Source organism: Balaenoptera musculus, chromosome 19 (assembly GCF_009873245.2).
Source record: "Balaenoptera musculus isolate JJ_BM4_2016_0621 chromosome 19, mBalMus1.pri.v3, whole genome shotgun sequence".
In the NCBI taxonomy this organism is placed as follows: domain Eukaryota; kingdom Metazoa; phylum Chordata; class Mammalia; order Artiodactyla; family Balaenopteridae; genus Balaenoptera; species Balaenoptera musculus.
Genome location: NC_045803.1, coordinates 1,011,343 through 1,039,254, shown reverse-complemented (window position 1 = coordinate 1,039,254; position 27,912 = coordinate 1,011,343). Strand labels below are relative to the sequence as shown.

Below are 27,912 nucleotides of genomic sequence, written 5' to 3'. Positions count from 1 at the left end.
CGCACTGGGCGAAGGCGGGACTTCCGGTATTTTGTGGCGGTCATTTTGGCGGTCCTCGGGGTCAGGAGGCAGAGAGCGCAGAGTCGGCATTGAGGTGACAGACAGAGAAAGCGCGGGAAGAGACTTTGTCCCCAGTGACTAGAGGCGGTTCTATAGTCGGGCACATCGCCGCTTGCGGGGCCGGTCTGGAGACGTTGGTGCCCGGTCCGTTCGGGACGCTCGGCTGTCCCCTCTCTGCCCCGGCTTGTGGCTCGGGTGGCGGCGGCGGCGGCGGCGGCGGCACCGAGGGACCCGCCTCAGGTAAACGCTCGTCCTCCTGGCCCTCACCGCCCTCACCGCCCTCACCCCACCAGACACTAAAGCCCCGAGTGCGGGGCGCCTGCTCTCGTGCCCGCAGCCCAGGCCCCGGTGTCCAGGACGGTGAGGCGGCCGTGGGTGGGGTCCTGTTTCTGACAGACGGTGTGATGGCGCGTGGCAGAGGGTCACAGGCGGACGGACCGGCAGGTGCAAAGGCTGGGAGGTCGGATTGAGCCGGGAGGATTGGGGAAACCTGGGGTCCGTGTTGCTTCTGCAGGGAACAAAGTGTGGGTAGAGTCGCACCTGCAGTGACAGGCTGAGGAGCTGTACCTTCCTTCTTGGGGCTCTTGGAGCCATGGAAATTTTTGCGGAAAAGAGACATGATCTAAGTTAAGTTTGAAAAGATCCCCAGAGTCTGTTCAGTGGAAGCACAAATTGTAGGGCTGCTGAGGACATTGAGGCAGAGGGTGTTAAGGGTTTTTTCCCCCAAGGACACAAAACTGCTGAGAGTCAATACAGAGGTTAGATGGTCGGCCCGAGATTACCTGACTCTGGTGACCCCCAGGGGTTCAGGGAAGGCCTGAGCCCCTGGAAGGATGCCATGCTCACATCCCTCTAAGACCTGCCTCTTCCCACAGGTTTCCATGGCTGCAGAAGTGCTTTTGGAACCTAGTCAGGTAAGTGGCGGTTTCGTCCTCCCTCACTGGTCCCAACCCCTATTTTCTCCAAATTTGTGGTGTCATGAGACTTGTCACCTGCCATTTTCCCAGCCCTTGGGTGTGGGGACCTTAGAGAATCCTAGCTCAGGGTCCTGAGTTGAGTCCAGGGGTTTGATGGAGGGGTTCCCATTTCAGGCCACCAATGGAAAGAGATGTGGAAGCTTATCACAAAAACGGGAAGTGCTTGGAGGTGAGGCTAAGCTGGTTCAGGGAATTGCAGGTCTCCTTCCTTTCTGGTGAGAACAAACTGGGTGTGGGGAGTAAGAGTCAGACTTGGAATGATTGCCTGTGAGGTTAGGCATCTGTTCTGCAGGCAGTGGGAGGTCTGGATCAGATGAGGGAGGTGTTCGCATCTAGGTCTTAACAGGCTCCGTCTGGTTGCAGAGTGGACAGCAGAGTGAACACAGTGGTTAATGGGAGCATGAGAAGACAGCAGACACCAGTGGCACCAGAGTCTGGAATCTCCTCTGAGATCTTAGAAGGAGGATGGACATGGGGTAGATGTGTGAGGAGATAGATTGTGGGTCTTCCGGAGTGAGGCTGTTGATGATTTCATCTGTCTCTATCCTGGCAGGGAAGTGTGACCTTTGAGGATGTGGCCCTGTATTTCTCCTGGGAGGAATGGGCTCTCCTTGATGAGGCTCAGAGATGCCTGTACCACGATGTGATGCTGGAGAATTTTGCACTTACATCTTCCTTGGGTAAGCTGTTACACCTGCCCCTATGCCCTGGGCAAGGCTTGGCCTTTCTCTTTTCTCCAGGGTCAGGTATGTCTCCATCTAAACCATGGGCACTGCTTCCTTCCCCAGTTGCCTGGGTATGTGCTGTGGTTCAAGGGGTGAGCTGAGTGCATGCCTACTTCTCATCCTTATCACTCCAGCGCCTACTGCGCCAAAGGCCTTACAGGGAAGGATTTGGTATCGCTGTTCTTTAGGTCAGCGTAATGGATCCCACCTGTCTTGCGCTTTCCCTCTCTGGGTGACTGTCTAGCACCATGGCACCCTGGTATGTCTCCCTTCCTATAGCTTACATTTATTTTTGTCTGACTGTGTCAGGAATTGTAGTCACTTATATAGTCACTGCTTACACAAGTGTTCTTGAGAGGTCCTTTGCTTAGGTTCTTTTTACTTTTTTTTTTTTTTTTAATTTTCTTTGTTTTATTCAAAAACATAACCATCAGTAGCAATAAAACCAGACTAATTTTTATAATCACAAATATTTTTAAGTTACCTGTTTTTTCAATTCATAATAAAATACTAATTTTTACAAAACTTTTAAGTTATTATGTATACTTTAAAAAATTAAGCTGCATGAAATTAGCAGTATGAAAGATTGCAGAAAAGAGGGTATATTTATTATTTTTCTGTGTAAAACTCAGTGCCTAAGACAATACAAAGGTTTTTGAACAATCCTATTTCCAACTTCCTACTTTATTTTTTAAAGGTTTATGTTTCTTTCTCTTTTTTAAAATATATTATTTATTTGTTTATTTATTTATGGTGTATTTTCTTTTGGCTACATCTGGTCTTTGTTGTGGCATGTGGGATCTTCGTTGCAGTGCATGGGCTCTTCGTTGTGGCACGTGGGCTTCTCTCTAGTTGTGGCGTGCGGGTTTTCTCTCTCTAGTTGTGGCAAACGGGCTCCAGAGCGCGTGGGCTCTGCAGTTGTGGCGCGTGGACTCCAGAGTGTGTGGGGTCTGTAGTTAAGGTGCACGAGCTTAGTTGCCCCGCAGCATGTGGTATCTTAGTTCCCCAACCAGGGATCCAACCCATGTCCCCTGCATTGTAAGGCGGATTCTTTACCAGTGGACCACCAGGGAAGTCTCTTTACTTTATTTTAGTTGTGGCAAAATATACAAAACAAAATATTTACATTTCTAAGTGGCATTTAGTACACTCTCATTGTGCAACCATCACAGTCCTGCATCCACAGAACTTTTTCATCTTCAGACTGAAACTCTGTTCCCCTTAATCAGTAACTTCTCCCATCTACTGACAACCACCATTCTACTTTCTGTAAATACGAATTTGCCTATTATGAGTATTCCATGTGGGTGGAATCAGACAGTAGTTATCCTTTGATGTCTGGCTTACTTTACTTAGCATAGTATCTTAAAGGTTCATCTATGTTGTAGTATGTGTCAGAATTTGCTTCCTTTTTATGACTGAATAACATTGTATATACCACGTTTTGTTTACCCATTATTCTATCAGTAGACAGTTGGGTGCTTTTGCCTTTGGCTCTTGTGAATTATGGTGTTATGAACATGGGTGTGCAGATATCTTTTAGTGTCCCTGCTTCAGTTCTTTTTGAGTATATACCCAGAATCAGAATTGCTGCATCTTATGATAGTTCTTTTTTAAATTTTTTGAAGAATCACCATAGTGTTTTCCATAGCAGCTTCACAAAGGTTCCAATTTCTCCCATGCTTGCCTACACTTCTTTTCTGTTTTTTTTTTTTGAGTAATAACCATCCTAACTAATGTGAAGTGGTATCTCATTGTGTTTTGATTTGCATTTCCTTGACAGCCTAGTGATGTTGAGCATCTTTTCATGCACTTATTGCCCATTTGTATATCTTTGGAGAAATATCTGTTCAATTTTTTTGCCAATTTTTGAATCAAGTTGCTTGGTGTTTTTGTTGTTGAGATTTAGGAATTCTCTATATATTCTGAATGTTAACCCTTCATCAGATAGGTGATTTGCAGATATTTTCTCGCATTCTATGGGTTGCCATTTATTATGTTCATAGCATCCTTTGATGTACTAAAGGTTTTCATTTTGATGAAATCCAGTTTGTATTTCTTTCGTTCCTTGTGCGTTTGTCGTATCCAAGGAATCATTGCCAAATGCAGTGTCATGAAGCTTTTCCACTATGTTTTCTTAAGAGTTTTATAGTTGTAGCTCTTAAGATCTTTGATGCATTTTTAGTTAATTTATGTACCTGGTATCCATCCAACCTCCTTCTTTTTTTTTTTTTTAAGGTTTCCTGATAGGAGAGATATTACTGCATGGTCTAGGTTGGTTTCTTTTTCTTTCTTTTTTTTTTTTTTGGAGTTCAGGAAAGATTTGTGAGGGTGTGACATTTAATTAGTTTATTTATTTATTTATTTTTGGCTGTGTTGGGTCTTTGTTTCTGTGCGAGGGCTTTTCTCTAGTTGCGGCAAGCGGGGGCCACTCTTCATCGCGGTGCGCGGGCCTCTCACTATCGCGGCCTCTCTTGTTGTGGAGCACAGGCTCCAGACGCGCCGGCTCAGTAGTTGTGGCTCACCAGCCTAGTTGCTCCGCGGCATGTGGGATCTTCCCAAACCAGGGCTCAAACCCATGTCCCCTGCATTGGCAGGCAGATTCTCAACCACTGCACCACCAGGGAAGCCCCCAACCTCCTTCTTATGCATGTGGATATTCAGTTTTCCCAGCATCATGTGTTAAAAAGTCTGTCCTTCCCCGCTGAATGTTCTTGGCCTCCTTGTTGCAAATCATTTGACTGCATATGCGAGAGTTTATTTCTGAGCTCTTTATTCTATCCCATTGGTCTATATGTCTGCCTTGATTCCAGTATCACACTGGGTTTTGTTTTTTTTTTTTTTTAAAGATAGTAGTCATCTTTTCTTTTTTAAATTTATTTATTTATTTTTGGCTGTGTTGGGTCTTCGTTTCTGTGTGAGGGCTTTCTCTAGTTGCAGCAAGCAGGGGCCTCTCACTATCACAGCCTCTCTTGTTGCGGAGCACAGGCTCCAGACACGCAGACTCAGTAGTTGTGGCTCACGGGCCCAGTTCCTCCGCGGCATGTGGGATCTTCCCAGACCAGGGCTCGAACCCGTGTGCCCTGCATTGGCAGGCAGATTCTCAACCACTGCGCCACCAGGGAAGCCCCACACTGTTTTGATTACTGTAGCTTTTCAGTAATATTTGAAATTTAGAATTGTGACTCCTCCACCTTTGTTCTTCTTTTTCAATATTGTTTTGGCAATTTGGTGTCTCTTGAAATTCCATATGAATTTTAGGATGAATTTTTCTATTACTGCAGAAAACATCATTGGAATTTTGATAGGAATTGCATTGAATATGTAGATGGCTTGGATAGTATTGACATCTTCACAGTGTTAAGTCTTCCAGTCCATGAGTATAGAAATCTTTCCATTTATTGTCTGTAATATTTTTTAGCTGTGTTTTGTAGTTTTTAGTGTACAAATCTTACTTCCTTGGTTAAGTTTATTTCTAAGTATTTTATTCTTTTGACACGTACTTTTCTTTTCTTTTTTTTTTTTTTTTTTTTTTTTTTTGGTTGTGCCAAATATTAGCTTAGTTGCAGCTGGTTGGCTCCTTAGGTGTGACGTGCGAACTCTTAGTTGCAGCAGGCACGTGGGATCTAGTTCCCTGACCAGGGATTGAACCCACGTCCCCTGCATTGGGAGGTGAATTCTTAACCACTGCACCACCAGGGAAGTCCCTTGACAGGTACTTTTATATGTGGAATTGTTTTCTTAGTTCCCTGTTCAGATTGTTCATTGTTAGTGTGTTGAAATATAACTGATTTTTTTCATTTTCTATTTATATTTTCTTCCTTTGCAAACTTCAATTATTCTAAGAGTTTTATGGTGGAATCTTTAAGATTTCATGAGCTGTGGTGAGTTTTACTTCTTCCTTTCTCTTTTGGATGCCTATTTGTCTTTCTTGCCTAATTGCTCTGTCTAGAATTTCTAATACTGTGTTGAATAGTAGTGGTGAAAGCTGGCATTCTTTTCTTGGTAGTGATATTGGAGGAATAGTTTTCAGTCTTTTACCATTGAGTTTAATATTTGCTGTGGGTTTTAGATTTTTTGCTTCCATTATGTTAAGCTAATTTCTTTCTATTCATAGTTTGTTGAGTATTTTCATCATAAAAGGGTGATAAATTTTGTCAGATGGTTTTTGTACATTGATTGAGGTGATATAATTTTTTTTCTTACTGTTAAAGTGACATATTACACTGATCAATTTTGTATGTTGAACCATCCTGGCATTCTAGAAATAAATCCCAGGTGTTTATGGTGTATAATCTTTTTACTATGCTGCTGAATACAGTTTGCTAGTATTTTGTTGATTAATTTTGCACCGATAATCATCAAATGTATTGCCCCGTAGGTTTCTTGTAGTGTCTTTGCCTGTTTTTTTATATCAGGGTAATAGTAACAGCTGCAGGTGACCTAAATTAAAGCAATTTTGCATTGCAAAGTAGTTACATCAGATTGATTCTACCATTGTAGTTGTTTTCCAGGTGGGAAAAATACCTGGTTTTACTACTCTGCCACCTTCCCTTTAGCTGTGCCCATGGGTACTTTTTGTAATATTTGAAATATCTTTCCTGTGATCTGTTGTGTCTGAGTTGTCTGGGACAGTATTGGCTACTGACTTCTCCTGTCCTTCCCTTAGGATTTGTATCATCCACCTCTCATGCAGTAGCTCAGTTGGGGCTAGAGGAAGAGTCCTCTGTGCTTCCCAGGATGGATATGATCCCATTTTCCACAAGATGAGCCCAGATGGGGCCTGACCCAGATAAATGGCTGTTGGGGGAGGACATGACTTCAGGGCTTGGTTCATATCAATCATATCAAGAACCTGTCCTGTTTTAATTGTGTTTTGGTGATGCCATCACCAGTGGCCACACCTCATCTCCATCTTTCCTTCTCCATTCTTAACACTTTGCTGACTTGTCATGTTTAATACTAGTCATTTTTATTCTGACTCCAGCTGAGTCTATTCCCCACCTCTCTGGACTGTTTACCTCACTGATTCCTCACACTGTTCCCTCCTCAGTGCTTTCCCACTTTGTAGTGTCCTAAAGAGTGCACATGTCTAATAATCCTTAAACACCTGTTACCTTTTTTTCAGTCAGATTTTTCTGGGCCTGAACAAGACTTCTGCACAGCATCACGTCATCAGCAGATATAATTCTGCTAAAAACCATTGAGAGGACTTCCCTGGCAGTGCAGTGGCTAAGACTCCACACTTCCACTGCAGTGGTCACGGGTTCGATCCCTGCTTGGGGAACTAACATCCTGCATGCCGCATGGCACGGCCAAAAAAAGAAAAGCTGTTGACAGAAGAATAAGCTGTAGAACATGCCTTTCCCCCGGGCCACACCCTTTCCTCACGTCCTGTGCCTAGTGAGGCCTGCACCATCCTGTGACCTTAGGGACCCAGTATTGCACAGCAGTTGCTTCCTCAAGCTGACCCCAACTTGCTTTTCCTGAAAACAGTTTCATGGACTGATTCTTTGATGTGTCGAGTGACATTTGTGATGATTTTGCTCCCTCTCAATAAGGTTAACATGTACTTCATCATCACTTCTTTACTTTCAGGCTGTTGGCATGGAGTAGAAGATAAGGAAGCACCTTCTCAACAGAGCATTTCTGTAGATGGAGTGTCACAGATCTGGATTCTCAAGGCAGGTTCATCTCCCCAGAAGGCCCAGCCCTTTGAGATGTGTGGCCCAATCTTAGGAGATACTTTGCACTTGCCTGAGCACCAGGGAACACATCTTGGGCAGAAACCATACACGTGTGGGAATCGATTCTATTTCTCTGCCAACCTTCAACAGTATCAGGGGCAGCACATTGGAGAGATACCCATCAGAAGTTCTGTGGACAGAGCCTTGTTTATAAAGAGCCACACAACCCATGTGTCAGGGAAATCCTTTTCCTGTAGGGAGATAGGGAAAGACTTCTTAGCCAGCACGAGATTTTTCCATCAACCAGTCACTCACACTGAAGAGAACCCAAACAACAATAATGAGTGTGAGGCTGTCTTTCACAGTGGAAAAATGCACCACAACTGGGGAGAAGGCAGGAAAGCCTTTAGCTGCACAGACACACTTGTTGAGGACCAAGGAGTCCACACTAGAGAAGGGCTTTATAATTGCAGCAAATGTGGAAAAGCCTGTACCCGAAGATGGAACCTCATTCAGCACCAGAAAGTCCACACTGGAGAAAGGCCTTATAAATGCCATGAATGTGGGAAATCCTTTACCCAAAGCTACAGCCTCAATAGCCATAGGAAAGCTCACACTGGAGAAAAACTTTATGAATACAGGGAATGTGGAAAATCTTTTAGTCAAAGATCCAAACTCATTCAGCATCAGAGAGGTCACCCTGGAGAACGGCTTCATCAGTGTGATGAATGTGGAAAATCCTTTAGCCGAAGCTCCACTCTCATTCACCACAGGAGACTTCATACTGGAGAAAGACCTTACGAGTGCAGTAAATGTGGGAAATCCTTTAAGCAAAGCTCCAGCCTCAGTTCACATCGGAAAGTCCACACAGGAGAAAGGCCTTATGAGTGTCAGGAGTGTGGAAAATCATTTAGCTGCAAATCTAACCTCATTATCCACCTGAGAGTTCACACTGGAGAAAAGCCTTATGAGTGTCAGGAATGTGGAAAATCCTTTAGCTGCAAATCTAACCTCATTAACCACCTGAGAGTTCACACTGGAGAAAGGCCTTATGATTGTGGAGAGTGTGGAAAATCCTTTAGTCAAAGATCCATCCTCATTCAACATCAGAGAATTCATACTGGAGAAAGGCCTTATGAATGCCATGAATGTGGGAAATCTTTTAGCCGAAAGTTTAGTCTCGTTTACCACCAGAGAGTTCACACTGGAGAACGCCCTCATAAGTGAAGAGAATGTAGGAAATGTTTTAGCTGCAAATCTAACCTCGTTGAACACCTGAGAATTCACACTGGAGAAAGGCCTTGTGAGTGTGGGGACTGTGGAAAATCCTTTAGCCAAAGTTCCAGCCTCATTCAACATTAGAGAGTTCACAGTGGAAGATGTCTTACAAGTGCAGTGAATGCAGGTAATCTGTTAGCTGCTAATCTGATCTCATTCAATACCAGAGCCTTCAGACTAGTGAAGTGCCGTAGATATGCTGGGATGTACAGTTTACTTCTAATATAATTACGCTGGAGGAGAGAAGTTGTGAGGGAGCCATCTGCCTGAATTAAAGCCCATATATCCGAAAGTCTGCAGTGGGGAGATTTCCCTAAAGTTCCAGGTATGTGAGAATCTTTAAGGAACTGTGTTATAATTTCTTACCTGCCCAGGACCCTTGCTAGCTTTATGTTAGTGCCATCTATGGAAGAATTCATTTCACCTCTATCACCTGGGAAGTCCACAGTGTGCAAAAGTTACCTCCCAACATACTCAGGGAAGCTGACCTCTGTCCCATCCCCATTTGCGGGGGAAGTGATGAGTAGTCTTAGCTCTTATGGGGTCCTCATTCCCTTCTCATTTCCAAAGTAGGGTGTGGACCCGACCTAGTCTGGGCCCAGTGGACCCTCTCTGAGTTCCATTGGTGACTTGTCAGGAAGCACTGCATTTTCAGGGACACGTTAGTTTCTGGTGACACTTCTCTTGGATTTTCCCAGCCTCTGAGTTACCAAGCTGGGAACTGCATGTCTCCTATTGCTCTGCATTTTGTAATAATAAAGATATTAGTGTTTAAGCCACCTTTGGTCTTGGGGTTCTATTCACTCTGTGAGGTGATCTGAAAACAACTGGGCTCTACCAGCATTAAGGACTGCACAGCTCTCATGGAGGTCCCATGCTTTGTGTGCCTCACATGTCACTATGATTAAGAATATAGCTGTCTTTCTGGTTTTGGCCTAATGTACATTGTTGCCCAGGATCTCCTAGGAAAGACTGCAGGAGACTGCAGGGTTTCAGGGTCCTAATTTGTGGACTGGGTATCAGGGTGTTTTGTGGGCTCAGAAAACACCCTGAGGAGCCAGGAAGTTATGACAGCCTCCAGTGCTTCTGATAACAACACAAATTGTTTTTCTTATTCACAGTAAATATCACATAATGTTCAGCAGTTATCCTGCAAAAAACCACATGCCCTGATCCCCAGAGTTCACTAGATAATGCCACTGTAAGACTAGGGCCAGAGGGAACCATCTTGGTAAAGGAACCCTGGAGCGGAGGAGAATGCAGTGAAGTAGATGGAGTATGCCCCTTCTAAAATTGCATCAACAAATGCTCCATTGACTGTGACTGTGCAGTATCAGTGGGCACAGATGCCCAGAAATTCTCAGAACCTCCAGGCAAGTGTATCTTTTGGAGCTGAGGTCATTGTGAAAGAAAATAAGCTATTGGTTTTCTGGATTTCTATAGCCTCTCTGGGATGTTCACCTAAAGGCCATTGCTACACAGAGAAACAAGCATAGAGAGAAAGGAGATCCCTTAGTCCAGGGTCCCCAACCCACTGGCCTCGGACCGGCCCGCTCCTAGGCCTGTTAGGAAGCGGGCTGCACAGCAGGAGCTGAGCACTGGGCGAGAGAGTGAAGCTTCATCTGCCACTCCCCATTGCTCACGTTACTGCCTGAACCATCACACACACCACCCCAACCCCCAACCCCCTTCCCCTGTCCGTGGAAAAATTGTCTTCCACAAAACCAGTCCCTGGTGCCAAAAAGGTTGGGGACCGCTGCCTTAGTCCACAGTGTGGCATTGTGACCAGCCAGCATTCCTGTTAACTCAGGTGGGAAGGAATCTATTACTCATCAGTATTTGCTACCACTAAGGCAAGGCTGCTCCTCCAAGGTCATCAGAAAAGAGAGGCAATATAGGATTGCCAGGCCTGATTTTCTGAAAAGAGTGGGATATCTATATTTTTCTTTTGAACCATTTTGTAAATTTTTATTCAGGTATAGTCAACATGCAGTATACTGTATCTATTTGAAGTATACAATTTAAATTTTACATATAAACCCATGAAACCTCATCATAATCACAATAATGAACATGTCTCTCACCCTCAGTTTACCTCAGGCCCTTATCTTCCCCAGGCCTCCAGGCCATCATTGATTTACCTTTATTTATAATAGATTATTTTGTATTTTCTAGAATTTTATATGATTTTATTCATAAAATGTTTACTTTTTTTTTCTGGTTTCGTTCATGGTTCATAATTATTTTCAGATTCTTCAATGATCCATAGTAGTTCATTCCTTTTATTGCTGAGTAGTATCTTTTCTATACTTATACCATTTGTTTATTCATTTGTCTGGTTAAGAGAATTTGGGTTACTTCCAGTTTTGGCTATTGTGAGAAAAGGTGCTAGAACATTTGTGTGTAATTTTATGTGTATGTATATATTTTCACTTGTCTTGTGTTAGTAACTCAAAGTATAATGCCTGAGTCATAGAATAGGTGAATGTTTAACTTACAAAACTGCCAAATGATGACCTAAAATTATGGTTTGCTTTTGTATACCCACCAGGTTTATGTAAAATGCTTCCACATTCTTGCCAATACTTGGTATTGTCAGTCTTTTGAATTTACACTTTTAGTAAGGAAGCAGTAGTTTTAGTTACATCTCCCTAAGGATTCATGGTGTTGAGCATTTTTTTCATGTGTTTATTTGCCATCTGTTTATCTTCTTGGTGAAATATCTGTTTATATCTTATTCTTATTTTACTTTTTTATGTTGTGACTATTTCCCTTTTCATTAACAAGTAATCAGCTCATTTTTGTTCCTCAATTTTTGTGCATTCTGTACAATGTAATTACCGCATACACCATATACTTACAATTTTAATCTGCATTGTTCCTATATTCTTGAGTCTAGGCTTTCAATAATACAGTTAAGTCCTGGTTTGTAGTGTTTTCCAATTTCCCTGATATAAATACTCCCACCATGGCCAATTTCAAACTGCCAACATGATGTCACCGAACATGGAGTTGGGAAAAGTTGCCAGAGGTCCATCATTCTAACTCCACCATACTGTTCCAGTAGCTACAATAACCTGTAGGACACAGATGATAATAAAACATAATAAAATTATTTGGAAGTGACAGGTTTTGAATATTTGTTTCATGAAGGTATAATTGACTGAACATATAAACTGCATGTATTTAAGGTGTACATTTTGATGTTTTGATACATGCTTACACCCTGAAACCAAAATTTTCATTGGAAACAAAAGACAATCTATTGATATAATAATGGCACTTATTCAGTTAAATTATTGAGTTCACTACTTCAATTATGCAAGAAACAAAAGTAGAGCAGGCAAGATATTTCAAGTACAGGCAGGTCTTGAGGAAAAAAAAACCCCAAACTTTGAAAATGTTTTTCTCACAAAGGATCAGAAGGAATGCATATTAGGGAATTCCCTGGCGGTCCAGTGGTTAGGGCTCTGCACTTCCGCTTCAGGGGGTGTGGGTTCGATCCCTGATCTGGGAACTAAGATCCCACATGCTACTCAGTATGGCCAAAAAAAAAAAAGCGTATTAAATTAAAAGTTGAGATGCAGTTTTCCAGCATTTTATTTTGGAGTCAAAACCATACTGTTTTCAGTATGAATCCTCTAGTATTTTGTGTCTTTGTTCTTGTTGACAGAAAAGCCATAAGTAATCCAACATAATTCATAATAATTGGGATTCTGTAAAGTGATTGGGGAATTTCAGTACATTTTAGAACAATCAGAGGGAGCACAGTTATAATTTAAAGTGTTATTAGCTCTAGACATTCTCAATATTATCACCCATATTTAACAGGGGAGCAGATTTTAGGCCCTAATTTCTAAAGTTATCCAGTGCATATAAACTAGGATTTATTGAAGACTCTTTCTCTCTATCTTTTTGTGTTTGTCACATATCAATTGTCCATATTTGGTGCATACTGTAATAACAAATATAATTAGCACTAATGTTTTGGGAAGAAAATAGTTGCCTATTGTCCACAGGTCTGGGGCAGGATCTTGAAGGGCATATCTCACGAGCTACAAACGTACAGCTGTATACAGGCATCTGGCAGGGGCTAAAAGAGCACTATGGGAATGAATCAAACAGCCAGGAGGTCATATCGAGAGAGTGAGAACAGATGCTACTGTATGTAAGCAAATCCAAATGTTACTGAAAGGATCCTCAACCATAATTGATTCGTTTCATACATATACAGGTGGGGAGGAAAGTGTGTGTGTTAAATTTATCCTCATGTGTATTTACACGAACTTTTCCAAGTAAATTTAAACACGAAATTAAAAAAGGAATTAGTAGACAAAAATAACACATTAAATGAGAAAATAAAATGACCAGAAATCATGTTGAAGACATATCAAAAAAATATCTTTGACATACAGATCAGGTTCATTAACTTAAAGTGAGAAGTAACCAATTTTGTTTAGATCTGAGACACCACCATAGAAGTTAAGTGTCCTAGGAGGAATGGCATCTCATGGTGGATTACGGCTACATTGATCCCAACCATTGAGGCCCCTATACCTCACATAATTCAAGTGAATGTGCCATTCAATCTTCACAGGCCAATACTTTGCTCTTACGTGTATTCTAGCCAGTGCCTATTTTAACAGCCTCTCCTTCACCTACATAGGAACTCAGTACTATACACCTTTACTTAGTTGTCCATGGGATACCGCAACGGTTCAGCCATCACATACAACCTCAACTGACAAGAACTTAATTGGATCCAGCTGTCCCCACGCACCCAAGTATGGCGCTACGTTGATGACATCCCCTCATGAGGGGATTTGCTAGACACTTGTGCAAGGCATACATTCATCGTTGTGCTTACAGAGAGCAGATGGGCTACTGCCCCACATGTTTCAGCTTCATGCCACCCCAGTGGATTTCCTAGCTTCATCCAGTGTGCCTAAGGACTACTCTATTGCTTATGTAGTTAAAGGGCAACTTTCCCTGGCCTTCCCTTTAAAATACCAACTCTAGAGACTTCCCTGGCGGTCCAGTGGTTTTTTAATTAAAAAAATAATAAATACTAACTCCAGCCATTCAGGATGGTCACTATAAGGTCCTGACCAAAATTCCTGTTGGCAATATATTAATTCTTGGTTGCTCATGTCAAATGCTGTTTTCAAGATTTTAGCCCCCAAGGTCTATTGGTTTTATTTCCCTAAATACTTCTCACTTCTGCAGGCATATCCTCCTCCATATCAGACTTCCCTCTCTTTATATGACTTGTAGTATCTGCATTTGGGGACCACATATAACCTTTTGGCCTCCTGCCAAAAAAAAATTCTGTATCTTGATTGTGGTTGTGCCTACATGATTCTACACGTGATAAAACTGCATACAAAAAAAACAAAAACAAACAAACAAACAAAAAACTGCATAGAACTACACACATGCACACATGTAAAAACGGTGAACTGTGAAAAATATAGGAGGATTTAACCAATGTCAAATTCCTTGTTTTGATATTAAGGTTACATAAGTTGCTACCACAGAGGAAACTAAGTGAAAGATACTCTGTACTATATCTGCAACTTCCTGTGACTATACAGTTATTTCGGAATAAGACATTGAAAAAAACAAAACAACAGATCATGTGTCTTGTCTTGCTAAATCCCCACAACTTCCCAGAGCAGTAAGAATACAATCCAAATTTCTCATCATAGACTCCAAAATACATGCAGCAGCCCCTGCCCCGCTCATCTCACTACCTACCAGTCTCCCGCTCCAGCCCTGCAGTCTTTCACTCTATACCAACAAGCCAAGCTCTCACTAACCTTGGGGTGTTGATACATGCTTTTCTCTTTGCAGGGAATTTTTTTTAAATTAATTTATTTATTTATGGCTGTGTTGGGTCTTCGTTTCTGTGTGAGGGCTTTCTCTAGTTGCGGCAAGCGGGGGCCACTCTTCATCGCGGTGCGTGGGCCTCTCACTATCGCGGCCTCTCTTGTTGCAGAGCACAGGCTCCAGACGCGCAGGCTCAGTAATTGTGGCTCACGGGCCCAGTTGCTCTGCGGCATGTGGGATCTTCCCAGACCAGGGCTCGAACACATGTCCCCTGCATTGGCAGGCAGATTCTCAACCACTGCGCCACCAGGGAAGCCCGTTTGCAGGGAATTTTTCTTCACTTTCGCACCTGGATGGAGTCTTCATTGCACTGCGTAGCTGTACAGTTCAATGTCCCATTTTCCCACATTTACAGATGTGAATGCTGAGTACTGAGGAGAATGGACATGACCAAGGTCAGCCAGTTGGTAAATGGCACAGCTCAGGCGAATTAGAAAAACAGTCTGTCTCTAGAGTCCAAGCACTTAGCTACTAGCCCACACTGCCTTGCTTCACATGTGAATTGAGAAAAGAAGATACAAGGCCAAGCAATCCAGTTCCAAGCTTCATCTTTTGTTTTATTATGAAGACAATAATATGTTCTCTTTAAAAAAAAAAACAAAATATATATGGAAATGCAAAAGGCCTATAATAGTCCAAGCATTTTCTATTTTCTAAAAGAGAACAAATTTGGACTTTAAAGACCTGATTTCAAAACTTACTATGAAGCTATAGTAATGAGACTGTGTGGTATTGGTGAAAGGATAGACAATGGAGCAATGGAAGAGTCCAGAAATAGAGCCACATGCATATCATTAATTTATTTTCAACAAAATTGCCAACTTAATTTTAAAATGATAATATTTTCAACAAATTATTCTGAAAAACTGTGATATCCTCATGCATAAAAGTAAAGAACCTCAACCCTTCCCTCAAAATATTCACAATTGAACTCAAAATGGACCACAAACCTTAATATAAGAGATAGAAATATATACCATCTTAAATATAACAGGAAGAATGCTCTTTGTTCTTGCTTTAGGCCAAGATTTCTTACATAGGAAAAAAAAAAAACCATAAAAGAAAAATATGATAAACTAGACTTTAATAAAATTAAAATTTCTGGGGACTTCCCTGGTGGCGCAGTGGTTGAGAATCTGCCTGCTGATGCAGGGGACATGGGTTCGAGCCCTGGTCTGGGAAGATCCCACATGCCGCGGAGCAACTAGGCCCGTGAGCCACAACTACTGAGCCTGCGCGTCTGGAGCTTGTGCTCCGCAACAAGAGAGGCCTGGATAGTGAGAGGCCCATGCACCGAGATGAAGAGTGGCCCCTGCTTGCCACAACTAGAGAAAGCCCTCGCACAGAAACGAAGACCCAACACTGCCAAAAATAAATAAATAAATAAATAAATAATAAATTTTTTCAAATAAAAAATTTTTTAAATGCATATTCTTTAAAAAAAATTAAAATTTCTTGCAGTTCAAAAGGTACTGATAAGGAAATGAAAAAAAAAATCGATCTACGGCCTAAGAAAAAATATTTACAAAACCTATATCTGACAAAAGGCAGGTATACAGAACATGTAATAAGGTAAACACTACTAAAAAACTAGGCAAAACATCTGAACACATATTTCACTAAATATGATATATGAATCATAAGTAAGCACATGAAAATATTCAGTATTATTATTTAAAGAAATATGAATGAAAACCACAGTGAGGTCCCACTGCACACTCATTTTAATGGTAACATTAAAAGACTGACAATATCTAGGTGTTGAAGATGTGAAGAAAAGTGGAACTCTCATACATTGCTGGTAGGAATGCAAAATAGTACAAATAAATTTGGAAACACTGGCAGTTAATGAAGTTAATCATCCACTTATTCCTAAGTATAACTATAAGAGAAATGGAAACCTGTGTCCACAGGAATACTTGTACGTATTGGCACGTTTCCAGGAACTTTATTCTTCAAAGCCAACAACTAGATAACAAAAACAAACATCCATCCACAGATGAATGGTTAAGAAATTGTTATATTTATAAATGGAATACTCCCCATCAATATTAAGGAATAAACTACTGATACAGGGGGGAAAAAACCCATCAATTTCAAAGCGTTATAGTAAGTATGGATGTGTGCATCATCTATATCAACAACAGCCTTAGAGAGACCAAAAGCCTTTCTACTGAGATTGGACGTTAACATCCAACAGGAAAACAAAAGAAAGCCTGGGATCTGGCCCTCAGCTGCTCAGTTCTGATAGGCCACCCCAGGTGACATAATGAAAGATTGGCTCCTCACCTTGAGACAGGCTGGGACCTGGGACCTGAGACCCTTCACTGCAGTGCTTGCACCTGGACAAACGTCTTCTTGAACAACAGAATACAAAGAAACTCTAAGGGACTAAAAATAAATATATGCATGAGAAGTTGGGGCAAATTATAAACAATAAGATATGAAAAGGCCAAAACCCAACTGCCACCTTTGAGGTGACTGCCTGCCAGGGGCAAAAGCAGTGTACTACGCATGATGCCTGCACAGAACACCACCAAGGGGGCAGGCAGACCCACTAATCCGCTCCTGCTCTCCCCCCATTTAAGAGACCAGCTCGCCTCTTCGTGAGGAGAGAGCAAGTGCATCTATTACTTGTTTTTGATCCCTCCTGCTGCAGCACAAGTCCCAATTAAGCCTTGCCTAAATTTCTCATCTGTCCCCTTATCAATTTCTTTTTATTTTTTAAATTATTTTTAAAAATATTTATTTATTTATTTGGTTGCCCCGGGTCTTATTGCAGCATGTGAACTCTTAGTTGCAGCATGCATGTGGGATCTAGTTCCCCGACAAGGGATCGAACCCGGGCCCCCTGCATTGGGAGCTCAGAGTCTTAACCACTGGACCATCAGGGAAGTCCCTGGCCTCTTAACCAATTTCTATTGATTAAAGAAATCCAAGAGGGATTTCCCTGATGGCGCAGTGGCTAAGAATCCGCCTGCCAATGCAGGGGACATTGGTTCCAACCCTGGTCCGGGAAGATCCCACATGCGGTGGAGCAACTAAGCCCGTCACAACTACTGAGCCTGTGCTCTAGAGCCCGCGAGCCACAACTACTGAGCCCACGTGCCATAACTACTGAAGCCTACGCGCCTAAAGCCCATGCTCCACAGCAAGAGAAGCCACCACAATAAGCCTGCGCACCGCAACTAGAGAAAGTCCACACGCAGCAATGAATACCCAATGCAGCCAAAAAAAAAAAAAAAAAAAAAGCAAAAATCCAAGAACCCAAGTCGGTAACCGTCTCTGAGCTATACTAAATGGCTCAAGGTTAAGGGCCACTGAGAGATGGGAGAGACCCTGCCGCACCCCCTCAAGTTAAATGAGCTGTGTCATTTCCTGATTAGGAATCTTGCCTTCTTTTTTGGATTTTTGTGTGCGTGCGTGTGTGTGTGTGTGTGTGATTTTAGTTCCCCGACCAGGGATTGAACCCACGCCCTCAGCAGTGAGCGCGGAGTCCTAACCACTGGACCTCCAGGGAATTCCCAGGACCCTTGCCTTCTTGCATTCTGGCCTCTTTACCACTCTTGCCAGCCTCTATACATATGCCCTCAGGTAACATCCTCATGGTGCCCCCGACAGCGGTCACCTGTGCCTCTGTCTTCTCGTCCCCTGACTCACCCACATGGGTTGTCCTGCCTCATCCCTAAACTTTGGCCACTTCCAGCCATGCCCTTCAGAGTCCAGCAACTCAAGGATCTCGTGTCTGGGAATAAAGACGCAGACGTAGAGAATGGACTTGAGGACACGGGGAGGGGGAAGGGTAAGCTGGAACGAAGTGAGAGAGTAGTACTGACATATATACACTACCAAATGTAAAATAGACAGCTAGTGGGAAGCAGCTGCATAGCACAGGGAGATCAGCTCGGTGCTTTGTGACGACCTAGAGGGGTGGGATAGGAAGGGTGGGAGGGAGACGCAAGAGGGAGGGGATATGGGGATATTTGTATACATATAGCTGATTCACTTTGTTATATAGCAGAAACTAACACAACATTGTAAAGCAATTATACTCCAATAAAGATGTTTTTAAAAAAGTAAAAAAGGATAATTTAGGGGAAAAAAAAGGGATCTCATGTCTGCACCTGACTTAGACTGCTGAACCCCACCCTCCCCCCCACCGCCCCATGTCTCCTGCCCGGGCATCACATATTTTCCCCCTCTTTTGGAGACTACTTGGATCCAGATCTTGGTGTTTCTAGTTCCATTTTCTTTATGTATCCCACAACTAGTATTTAGTAGCAATAGGTGTCAGCTACTGTTTCAGAGGCATAAAGCAGAGAAAATCCCTTCCCACAGGTGGATCACAACTTTTGTTCTTTTATGCTTTCTGTTTCATTCTCCTACCCTTGGCCATTTAGATGTCATCTTCAATCTGATCATCGGACTCACTGATTCATTCTTTAAATATCCCCATCCTCCTATGTATTCTACTCAGTCCTTTCTTTATCAATGTTTTCCATAACCAACATTTTCCCAATTTTTTTGAAGCATATCTTCTTGCTCCTGTGGCTTTTTTCTTTCCTCATGTCCTGGATTATTTTATCCTCTTATTTTAATTTCTTTGTACTTCCAATTCTTTAAACTATATAACATATGTTGCTTACTATGATTTCTGTGAGGTTGCGATTCTTCTTCTGTATCTAGTTACTTTTCCCTGGATGTATGAGTTGCTCTGTGTGTGTATGGAGGAATGGCCAAGGTCAGGCCAGATGCCCTGGCAGATGCAAGAGTATGAAATGAGGAGATGGGCCAGGGAAGGGAGCCCAGTTTTCACCACACTAGGCGACCAGGCTCATCTATTTTCATCTTAACTTAGCCAGGATGGAGGCGTCTCCTGAGCTGTCATCCCAAAAGTCTGTGGGATGAGAGGGGATGGCCTGACAGCCCAGGGGCAGCTGATCTGCCTGACCTCTCCTCAGACCCTCTTGCCAGATATTACGGTCTGTTCCAGCACCACAGTCTGAAGCTGGTACAGCTGGTAATTACTGAACTGAGGCCATGTAGGTGGTAACTGAAACCGCTTTTCTGTGTGTGTGTGTGTGTTTGTGAATTGGCAAAGGGTTTTAGGACGGTGGGGAAGGGCACAAAATATGGAACAGTTCCCTAATTTGTGTGTCATCCTTGTGCAGGGGCCATGCTAATCTTCTCTGTATCGTTCCGATTTTATTACATGTGCTGCCGAAGCGAGTATGAAACCGCTTTTCTTTTGCTTTTCTTTATATATATATATATATATATATATATATATATATATATATATATTTATTTATTTATTTATTTATTTATTTATTTATTTATTTATTTATTTATTTATTTATTTATTTATTTATTTTTGGCTGCGTTGGGTCTTCGTTACTGCATGCGGGCTTTCTTTAGTTGCATTGATCGGGGGCTGCTCTTCGTTGCAGTGTGCAGTCTTCTCATGGCAGTGGCTTCTCTTGTTGCAAAGCATGGACTCTAGGCATGCGGGCTTCAGTAGTTGTGGTGCGTGAGCTCTGTAGTTGTGGCTCATGGGCTCTAGAGTGCAAGCTCGGTAGTTGTGGCACACAGGCTTAGTTGCTGCACGGCATGTGGGATCTTCCTGGACCAGGCCTCGAACCTGTGTCGCCTGCATTGGCAGGCGAATTCTTAACCACTGCACCACTAAGGAAGTCCCTGATAATTTGGTTTTACTGAATTTTGTGAAACTGTGAAGCCACGGGGAGCGGCGAAGTTTTTTTTTTTTTTTTTTTTTGAAATTCACGTTCTTTTATTTATTTATTTATTTATGACTGTGTTGAGTCTTCGTTTCTGTGCGAGGGCTTTCTCTAGTTGCGGCAAGTGGGGACCACTCTTCATTGCGGTGCGCGGGCCTCTCACCATCGCGGCCTCTCTTGTTGCGGAGCACAGGCTCCAGACGCGCAGGCTCAGTAATTGTGGCTCACGGGCCCAGTTGCTCCGTGGCATGTGGGATCTTCCCAGACCAGGGCTTGAACCCGTGCCCCCTGCATTGGCAGGCAGACTCTCAACCACTGCGCCACCAGGGAAGCCCCGAAGTTTTTTTTTACCAGAGGCAGTCTGAGCCCTGCTCTGAGTAACTCGAAGCCACTGGGGAGCTTCCGCAGAGGAGGCACGTGTCCAGACTCGGTTATAACAGGGTCCCTATGATGGCTGCTTTGGGAATAGAAAGACTTGTGTGGGAATTCCCTGGCAGTCCAGTGGTTAGGACTCCGTGCTTTCACTGCCGTGGCTCTGGCTTCAATCCCTGGTCAGGAACTAAGATCCTGCAAGCTTTGTGGCTCAGCCAGAAAAAAAGAAAAGAAAGGAAAGAAGACTACTGGGAGGAGGGGAAGCCAGTTAGGAGCTGACCTCATTAATCCAAGGGAAGGATGATGGGGCCTGGGCAGTGCAGGTTAAAACGTGGTTTGATTCTGGATATAACTTGAAAGCAGATAATGTTAGGACTGCTGCAAAAGTCCCTTCTCTCCAAAAAACATTACATCTGCTTCCCTATCTCTTCTCTTATCTTCCAGGTGGTTACTCACTCCACAAGAAGTCAGGAAACAGAAGTGTTGAGTTTTCCTAAAATCTCTTCCTCCTGCTTTCCCCCTAGTGAGTGTAAGACCCCACCCCTCCCACCACATTTTCAAACCAGGAGCCTCTCCCCATTTTAACCCCTTCCTCTTCCTCAGTCCCCACAAGTCCATCAAACATCATGTGCTTTCTTTACATAAAATAAGCACTGCTATTTCCCTTCCCACTAAATGATCTTGGTTTCAGCCCCTACGATTTATTTGTTGGATTAGAAACCTCTCCTTTGGGGTCCTGGGGCACCCTCTGACTCATCAGCCCCGATGCACAGGAGGAGAGAATCTCCCCCACCCCCACCCCCGCATTGTGCCACATGGCTTGAGGGATCTTAGTTCCCTGGGTCCTCAGCAGTGAAAGTGCAGAGTCCTAACCACTGGACCGCCAGGAAATTCCCAGAAGGAGAGAATCTTAGCCTTGTTTTCTGCTTCACTTGCAATCCACAGGTCTTGGAAAATTGGAAAGTGTTAACTTTGTATAAGACTCACATAGGACAAAACCTGATGTGAGATTAAACATTATATCCCCACTTAAGTGCGAATGTTGTTATATTTCACTGCAGAAATATGTGTGTTTGATTGTGGCCTATTGCCCCAGGCCCAGGGCTGTTATATAACACCATACTGGAAAGCTGGAGCTGCAGCTGATGAGGATTCCAACAGAGATTCCATCAACAGTCACACTTTATCCAATCACGTCTTTAAATGCATTATTGTCCCTGATCCTATAAAAGGGAGGAGCCTTGGGAAGGCACATCAGATGAACCCAGTTCAGAAAGTGAGTCACACAGCGAGTCCTCAGCCTTCAGCTCAAGATTACCCAGTCTGAAGTTCAGTCTTCTGGAGGAGGTGAGTTTCCCATTTCGTGTGTGTGTGTGAGTGTGCATGCGTGTATATTTATGCATAGCTGTGGGGAGAAAATTCCTAGGTACAAAGATATTGAAGTCTCTCAGGCATGGGGGGTGGTCGATTATGACAGCTGCTCTGGCTGTGCAAAATCTGGCCTGACTGAAGTAGACTTCTCCTAGGAAAGTCTGTTAGTTTGGCATTGCTTTTTGTTAATTTTATGTTCTAGTAATTCATTTTTATTGCATCTTGTGGCAGTGGAGGTCCATGGCCGATTGAGATGATGGTGGGGCTGAAAATGAAAGAGTGTGTGTCAGTTACCAGTGAATGCTCCACATGCTTCATATGTATCAATTCTTTTAGCTCTCATGGCAATTCTGAGCTGGGTGTCATTAGAGATCAGAGCCCCCATGACAAGGATGGAGGCCTGATGGGTAACGTGTCTGGGGTCACACAGCTTGTAAATGCCAGGCTCCAGGTTGAGAACATTGGCAGTCTGGGAGGGTTTTGTTGTGTTTTGTTTTTTATTGAGATATAATTGACATATAACATTGTATTAATTTCAGATGTACTGCATATGATACAATATTTGCATGTATTGAGAAATGATCACAGTAAGTCTAGTTAACATCCGTCAGCATGCATCATTACATCCCTTTTTCTTGTGATGAAAATTCTAAATATGGCAATTTCGAATTCCAAGGTCCTAGCCATAATAGTGCTCCGTGGCCTTGTTTGTGTGAAATTGAGTGCATGTCTGCAAATGTGACCAAGTGGTCTGTGTGTGCCTGGGGTAGTCCAGAAAGAGAACCCATGGGACTTCCCTGGCTGTCCAGTGGTTAAGACTCCACACTTCCAATGCAGGGGGCGCAGATTGGGTCCCTTGTTGGGGAGCTAAACTCCCACATGCCATGTGGTGTGGTCAAAAAAAAAAAAAGAGAGAGAGAGAACTCCTGGGGAGTCCCAGATGAAGGAGGAGGTATGGATTATACAGAAAAAAGAAAAACAATAGAGACCAGTATACCCGGGTGTAGATAACCAGCCACAGCACCTAAGGTGGGGTGGGAAGCGTGAGGACAGGCCCAGGCAAAGCCTGGTGGAACCACGAAGGACTTAGTGCTTTTCCCTGAGAGCAAGAGGGAGCCATGGAGGGAATTAAGTGGAGCAGTGGAGCATGACCTGAGCAGATTAGCATTTTAAAAAGGTTGACTAAATAGGTGTGATAAGTGGATTAGGGGAAGGCAAGGATGTGTTCAACTTTCTCCTATAGGGTTTTGCCTAGAATCATCTTTGCCTCATTCATTGATGAGATCAGGGTGGCTAGTTTTATCAGATCAGCAGGTGAGATTGACACAAAACATGACATCAGTTAACAGAAATTAATTAGGTATTTGGGAGCCCACATATCCCAACAAACACCCACATTTTCAGATTTTGTGGCACGACGTTTGCTTTAAAAGAAAACAACAACAAATACAGGGACTTTCCTGGCAGTCCAGTGGTTAAGACTCCAGCTTCCAATGCAGGGGGCGCGGGTTCCATCCCTGGTCGGGGAACTAAGATCCCACATGCTGCGTGGCGCAGCCAAAAGAAAAAAGAAAAAAAATCTGGGAATTCCCTGGTGGTCCAGACTCCGTGCTTTCACTTCCAAGGCTGCGGGTTCGATCCCTGGTTGGGGGAACTAGGATCCTGCAAGCTGCGTGGTGCGGACAAAAATAATAATAATAATAATACAAGTCTTTGAAATGTTGACTATATATAAAAACACACACACACACAAAAAATAGAGCAATGATGTAGAAAGAGGATTAAATCTTTTATCTGTTTGACATCCCAAGGGGTATGCCTGTGGTTGCCCAGATCATTGATTTGCAGTCACAAATCAATATTGAATAATACAAACTCAGTTTCTCCTCTGAATCCTACACTCCAGTAGAAAAGGATAGGCAATACAAACAGCTCAATACGGACTTCCCTGGTGGTGCAGTGGTTAACAATCCTGCCACTGCAGGGAACATGGGTTAGAGCCCTGGTCCGGGAAGATTCCACATGCCGTGGAGCGACTAAACCCGTGCACCACAACTACTGAGCCTGTGCTCTAGAGCCCACGAGCCACAACTACTGAAGCCCGCGTGCCCAGAGCCCGTGCTCCGCAACAAGAGAAGACACCGCCATGAGAAACCTGCGCACCGCAACGAAGAGTAGCCCCCGCTCGCCGCAAGTAGAGAAAGCCCATGCACAGCAACAAAGACACAATGCAGCCAAAAAAAAAATAAACAAATTTATTTTTAAAAAGAAAGAAACAGGGCTTCCCTGGTGGCGCAGTGGTTGAGAATCTGCCTGCTAATGCAGGGGACACGGGTTCGAGCCCTGGTCTGGGAAGATCCCACATGCCACGGAGCAGCTGGGCCCGTGAGCCACAACTACTGAGCCTGCGCGTCTGGAGCCTGTGCCCCGCAACGGGAGGGGCCGCGATAGTGAAAGGCCCGCGCACCGCGATGAAGAGCGGTCCCCGCACCGCGATGAAGAGCGGCCCCCACTTGCCTCAACTAGAGAAAGCCCTCGCATGAACCGAAGACCCAACACAACCAAAAATAAAATAAAATAAATAATAAATAAAGTAGCTATAAAAAAAAAAAAAAAAAAAGAAAGAAACAGATCAATATAAAATTATAACTTTGATAAGATCAGTGAAGCAAAGACAAATGTTTTTCATAAGGAAGGGTAATTGGAAAAAAGAAAGAGGTGAAAGTAAAATGAAAATTTCCTGAGGAATGTATCATTGGGCTGACACGGGGTGTAGCTGAGGTGGTTTTGCAGGTGTTTGTGTCTGATGTAGGAGTTTCTAGCACAAGATGAAATCATGTATATGGATTCCAGCCTGTCCTATTTCATTCACTTTCTTGTCAATTGTTTGTAATATTTTGTTTTCTTATAATGACTGAAAGAACATCTTTGTACTAGATCGCCTTCGTTCAGTTAAATCATGTCCAATTACAACTTAAGACGCTATTTACTGTTTAAAATTGAACTATTTAAATTGAAATGTAACGCACATACAGAAAAAAGGAAAAGTGAAAGTATATAGATTGGTGGATTTTTACAGAGAAACACTCGTGTGTAACTGCCTCCAAGATCAAGAGGTAGACTATCGCCAGCTAAAATTGGAAGTACAGCATTACAGGAACTCTCTCTTTAGTCCCAGGCAAACTGGGATGGGGTCGTCCTATGGAGCCCTCCATATGTACCTATCCCAGGATCTACTATTGTTTCCAAAATTTTAACCAACATCCTAAATAATATTGATAGTATTTATATGGTTTTCAATGAACATAAACGAGAAGAAACAAAATGTATTGTTTGGTGCCTGGATTATTTCCATGTTGTTGCATGAAGAATTTCTTCTCATTGCTATCAAAAATGCCTCTACATCAATTAATTGTAATCTGTCCCATTGAATGTTGGACATTTAGATTATTTACAGCATAGGAATATTATGAATTATGTTGATAGAAACATTATTGTATATGCCTTTGTTGCACATGAGTATATTCTTCCGTTGAGTACATGCCGAGGAGTAAAATTGATGAGTCACAGGGAATGCATAAATACAGATTTAGCACATATTAGTCAAAGCATTTCCAACGTGAGTACTCACCAGCAGTGACTGAGAGTGCCAGGTGCTCCAACCCATGTCAATGATGACTCTATTTTATTTTAGTGATTCTGGTAGGTATATTGTAGCACGTTGTTGTAGTTTTATTTTGCATTTCTGGGATGACTGATGAGGTTGCGCTTTTCTCCATTTGTTTATTCACCAGATGTCTAGTAGAATTCATCCATGAACTCAACTGAACCTGAATTTTGTTTGTTTCTTTTCAATTATACCAGTGTTGTAATTTATTACATATCTCTTCTAGTTTGCAGTTCTTAAACATCCACCAGTTGTTGAAAGAGATCCCCCAAGAAACAAGTCAGCAGAGATTGAATCCCTGAAGTTGCGGCTCTCTGAGAATTCTTGTTAAGAATGGCTTTAGACCTCAGAATCTCCTTTCAAGATGAACCATCCAGGAAGGATCCTGGGTCAGATAATCTAGAGCTTAAACCCAGCCAAGGATCTGCCATCCAGGAGGGAGAGGGGATCTCTGAGTTCCGGAGCACTCAGCTCAGCTTATTTCAAAACAGCAATAACTCATGTGCAAGGCAGGAGCTGCAAAGACTCTATAAATTATTTCACTCATGGCTGCAGCCAGAAAAACACAGCAAGGATGAAATAATTTCTCGTTTGGTCCTGGAACAGTTTATGATCAATGGCCGCTGCGGTGACAGGTCCACTTTACAAGAGAAATGGAATGCAAGCGGCAGAAACCTGGAGAAATTCATGGAAGATCTGACCGATGATGGCATGAAGCCACCTGGCTTAGTAAGTAGAGGGTTCTGACCCCCAGGGTGAGGGGCATGGGAGTGTAAGGAATAAGTAGTCTGTTGGAGTTGCCTGGAAGTAGAGAAAGAAGTTATTATAGATAGTAATCAGGCTTTGTTCACAGGTCCACGTCCACATGCAGGGACAGGAAGCCCTCTTTTGTGAGAATATGCCCTTAAGAGAAGTCATTGTTCACTTCACAAAACAGTTGTCGGCAGGAACTCCAGCAAGAGAGAACATGGGGACACCTTTCTGGACTCCTCAAGATACTTCCCTGGAAACAAGACAAAGTGAGTGGGGAAAGCCCAGGTACCAGAGGGACGATCTGTGTGGACTCTTTCTTGGGTATAACTTCACTGAGTCACTTTTTCCCCCGCTACAGAAAGTGAAGGTAAAGAAAATGGTGGCAACATTTCTTTGAAAACATGTCAAGTAAATGACCGTATTGCTAGTCCAAACAATCAAATACCTTTCCTACTCATTATCCAAGAAGAGAACAGTCCGAGGCCTGAAGAAGGAGGTGTTTGTTTGGAGAATCCACTCAGCTCCAGAAGAGCAGGTCCAGGCCCCTCCAGGTCCCAGGAAGGGTCCCTGAAAGGACCCTCCTATCAAGATGTCATTGTGGAGGTGGAACCAGAGTTTCTCTTCAAGCCAGACCAGGTCACCCTTGAGCCTGTTTCTACCCACCAGAGCACTGAGGGGAACTCTGCACTTGGGGAACACCAAGAAAGATTCCACGGAGCCCCAAAAGTATACAAATGTGAGACGTGTCCCAAGATCTTTAGGTATTCCTCTCGGTTAAAAGTTCACCAGAAAAGACACAATAATGAGAGGACATATATTTGTGCCGAGTGTGGCAAAGGCTTCTTCCAGGCATCAGACCTACATGTGCATCAGAGGATTCATGCAGGAGAGAAGCCTTTCATGTGCAGCATGTGTGAAATGGCCTTCAGCCACAAAACCAACCTTCGGGCTCACGAGAGAATCCACACGGGAGAGAAGCCCTATGTATGTTCCCTTTGCCAGAGATGCTTCCGCCAGTCCTCCACCTACCACCGCCACCTTAGGTTTCACCAGAAAATTGCCCTCAAAAGTGTTCCCTCCACGCTAAATGCTTCCTTGGCTATGGCCCCAATGTGATGTATAGAAATTATGTATGTGCGTATGTTTATTTCCATAGTACTGCTCTATAGAATATACTTTATAAAAATAATTAAAGGGCTTCCCTGGTGGTGCAGTGGTTGAGAATCTGCCTGCCAATGCAGGGGACATGGGTTCGAGCCCTGGTCTGGGAAGATCCCACATGCTGCGGAGCAGCTAGGCCCGTGAGCCACAATTACTGAGCCTGCGCGTCTGGAGCCTGTGCTCCGCAACAAGAGAGGCCACGATAGTGAGAGGCCCACGCACCGCGATGAAGAG

General features: G+C 43.2%; 3 protein-coding genes and 1 non-coding gene across 4 annotated transcripts in view; 2 read left to right on the top strand and 2 right to left on the bottom strand.

Moving 5' to 3' along the window:
• LOC118885219 (zinc finger protein 211-like) overlaps positions 1 to 27,912 on the bottom strand; it is a 189,000-nt gene that overhangs the window by 58,097 nt on the left and 102,991 nt on the right. The window lies entirely within an intron of this gene.
• LOC118885223 (zinc finger protein 211-like) lies at positions 46 to 9,541 on the top strand. Its single transcript, XM_036833720.1, has 4 exons — positions 46 to 300; positions 936 to 974; positions 1,591 to 1,717; positions 7,361 to 9,541. Exons 2-4 carry the CDS (start codon positions 942 to 944, stop codon positions 8,674 to 8,676), a joined length of 1,476 nt encoding a protein of 491 aa, XP_036689615.1. The 5' UTR covers positions 46 to 300; positions 936 to 941; the 3' UTR covers positions 8,677 to 9,541.
• Positions 8,983 to 27,672, top strand: ZSCAN4 (zinc finger and SCAN domain containing 4). Its single transcript, XM_036833734.1, has 5 exons — positions 8,983 to 9,052; positions 21,788 to 22,073; positions 25,991 to 26,493; positions 26,618 to 26,802; positions 26,880 to 27,672. Exons 3-5 carry the CDS (start codon positions 26,098 to 26,100, stop codon positions 27,631 to 27,633), a joined length of 1,335 nt encoding a protein of 444 aa, XP_036689629.1. The 5' UTR covers positions 8,983 to 9,052; positions 21,788 to 22,073; positions 25,991 to 26,097; the 3' UTR covers positions 27,634 to 27,672.
• On the bottom strand, positions 19,743 to 19,849 carry LOC118885994. The gene has a single exon (XR_005017626.1). It is a non-coding gene; the product is annotated as a U6 spliceosomal RNA (small nuclear RNA).

Excerpts from the sequence above, each read along its gene's own strand:
- LOC118885223 (XM_036833720.1), top strand. The coding sequence starts at position 942 with ATGGCTGCAGAAGTGCTTTTGGAACCTAGTCAG. Across the intron at positions 975-1,590 it reads TGCTTTTGGAACCTAGTCAG|GGAAGTGTGACCTTTGAGGA; the intron begins GTAAGTGGCGGT and ends CTATCCTGGCAG. Across the intron at positions 1,718-7,360 it reads TGCACTTACATCTTCCTTGG|GCTGTTGGCATGGAGTAGAA; the intron begins GTAAGCTGTTAC and ends CTTTACTTTCAG.
- ZSCAN4 (XM_036833734.1), top strand. The coding sequence starts at position 26,098 with ATGGCTTTAGACCTCAGAATCTCCTTTCAAGATGAACCATCCAGGAAG. Across the intron at positions 26,494-26,617 it reads GCATGAAGCCACCTGGCTTA|GTCCACGTCCACATGCAGGG; the intron begins GTAAGTAGAGGG and ends CTTTGTTCACAG. Across the intron at positions 26,803-26,879 it reads AGTGAGTGGGGAAAGCCCAG|TGAAGGTAAAGAAAATGGTG; the intron begins GTACCAGAGGGA and ends CGCTACAGAAAG.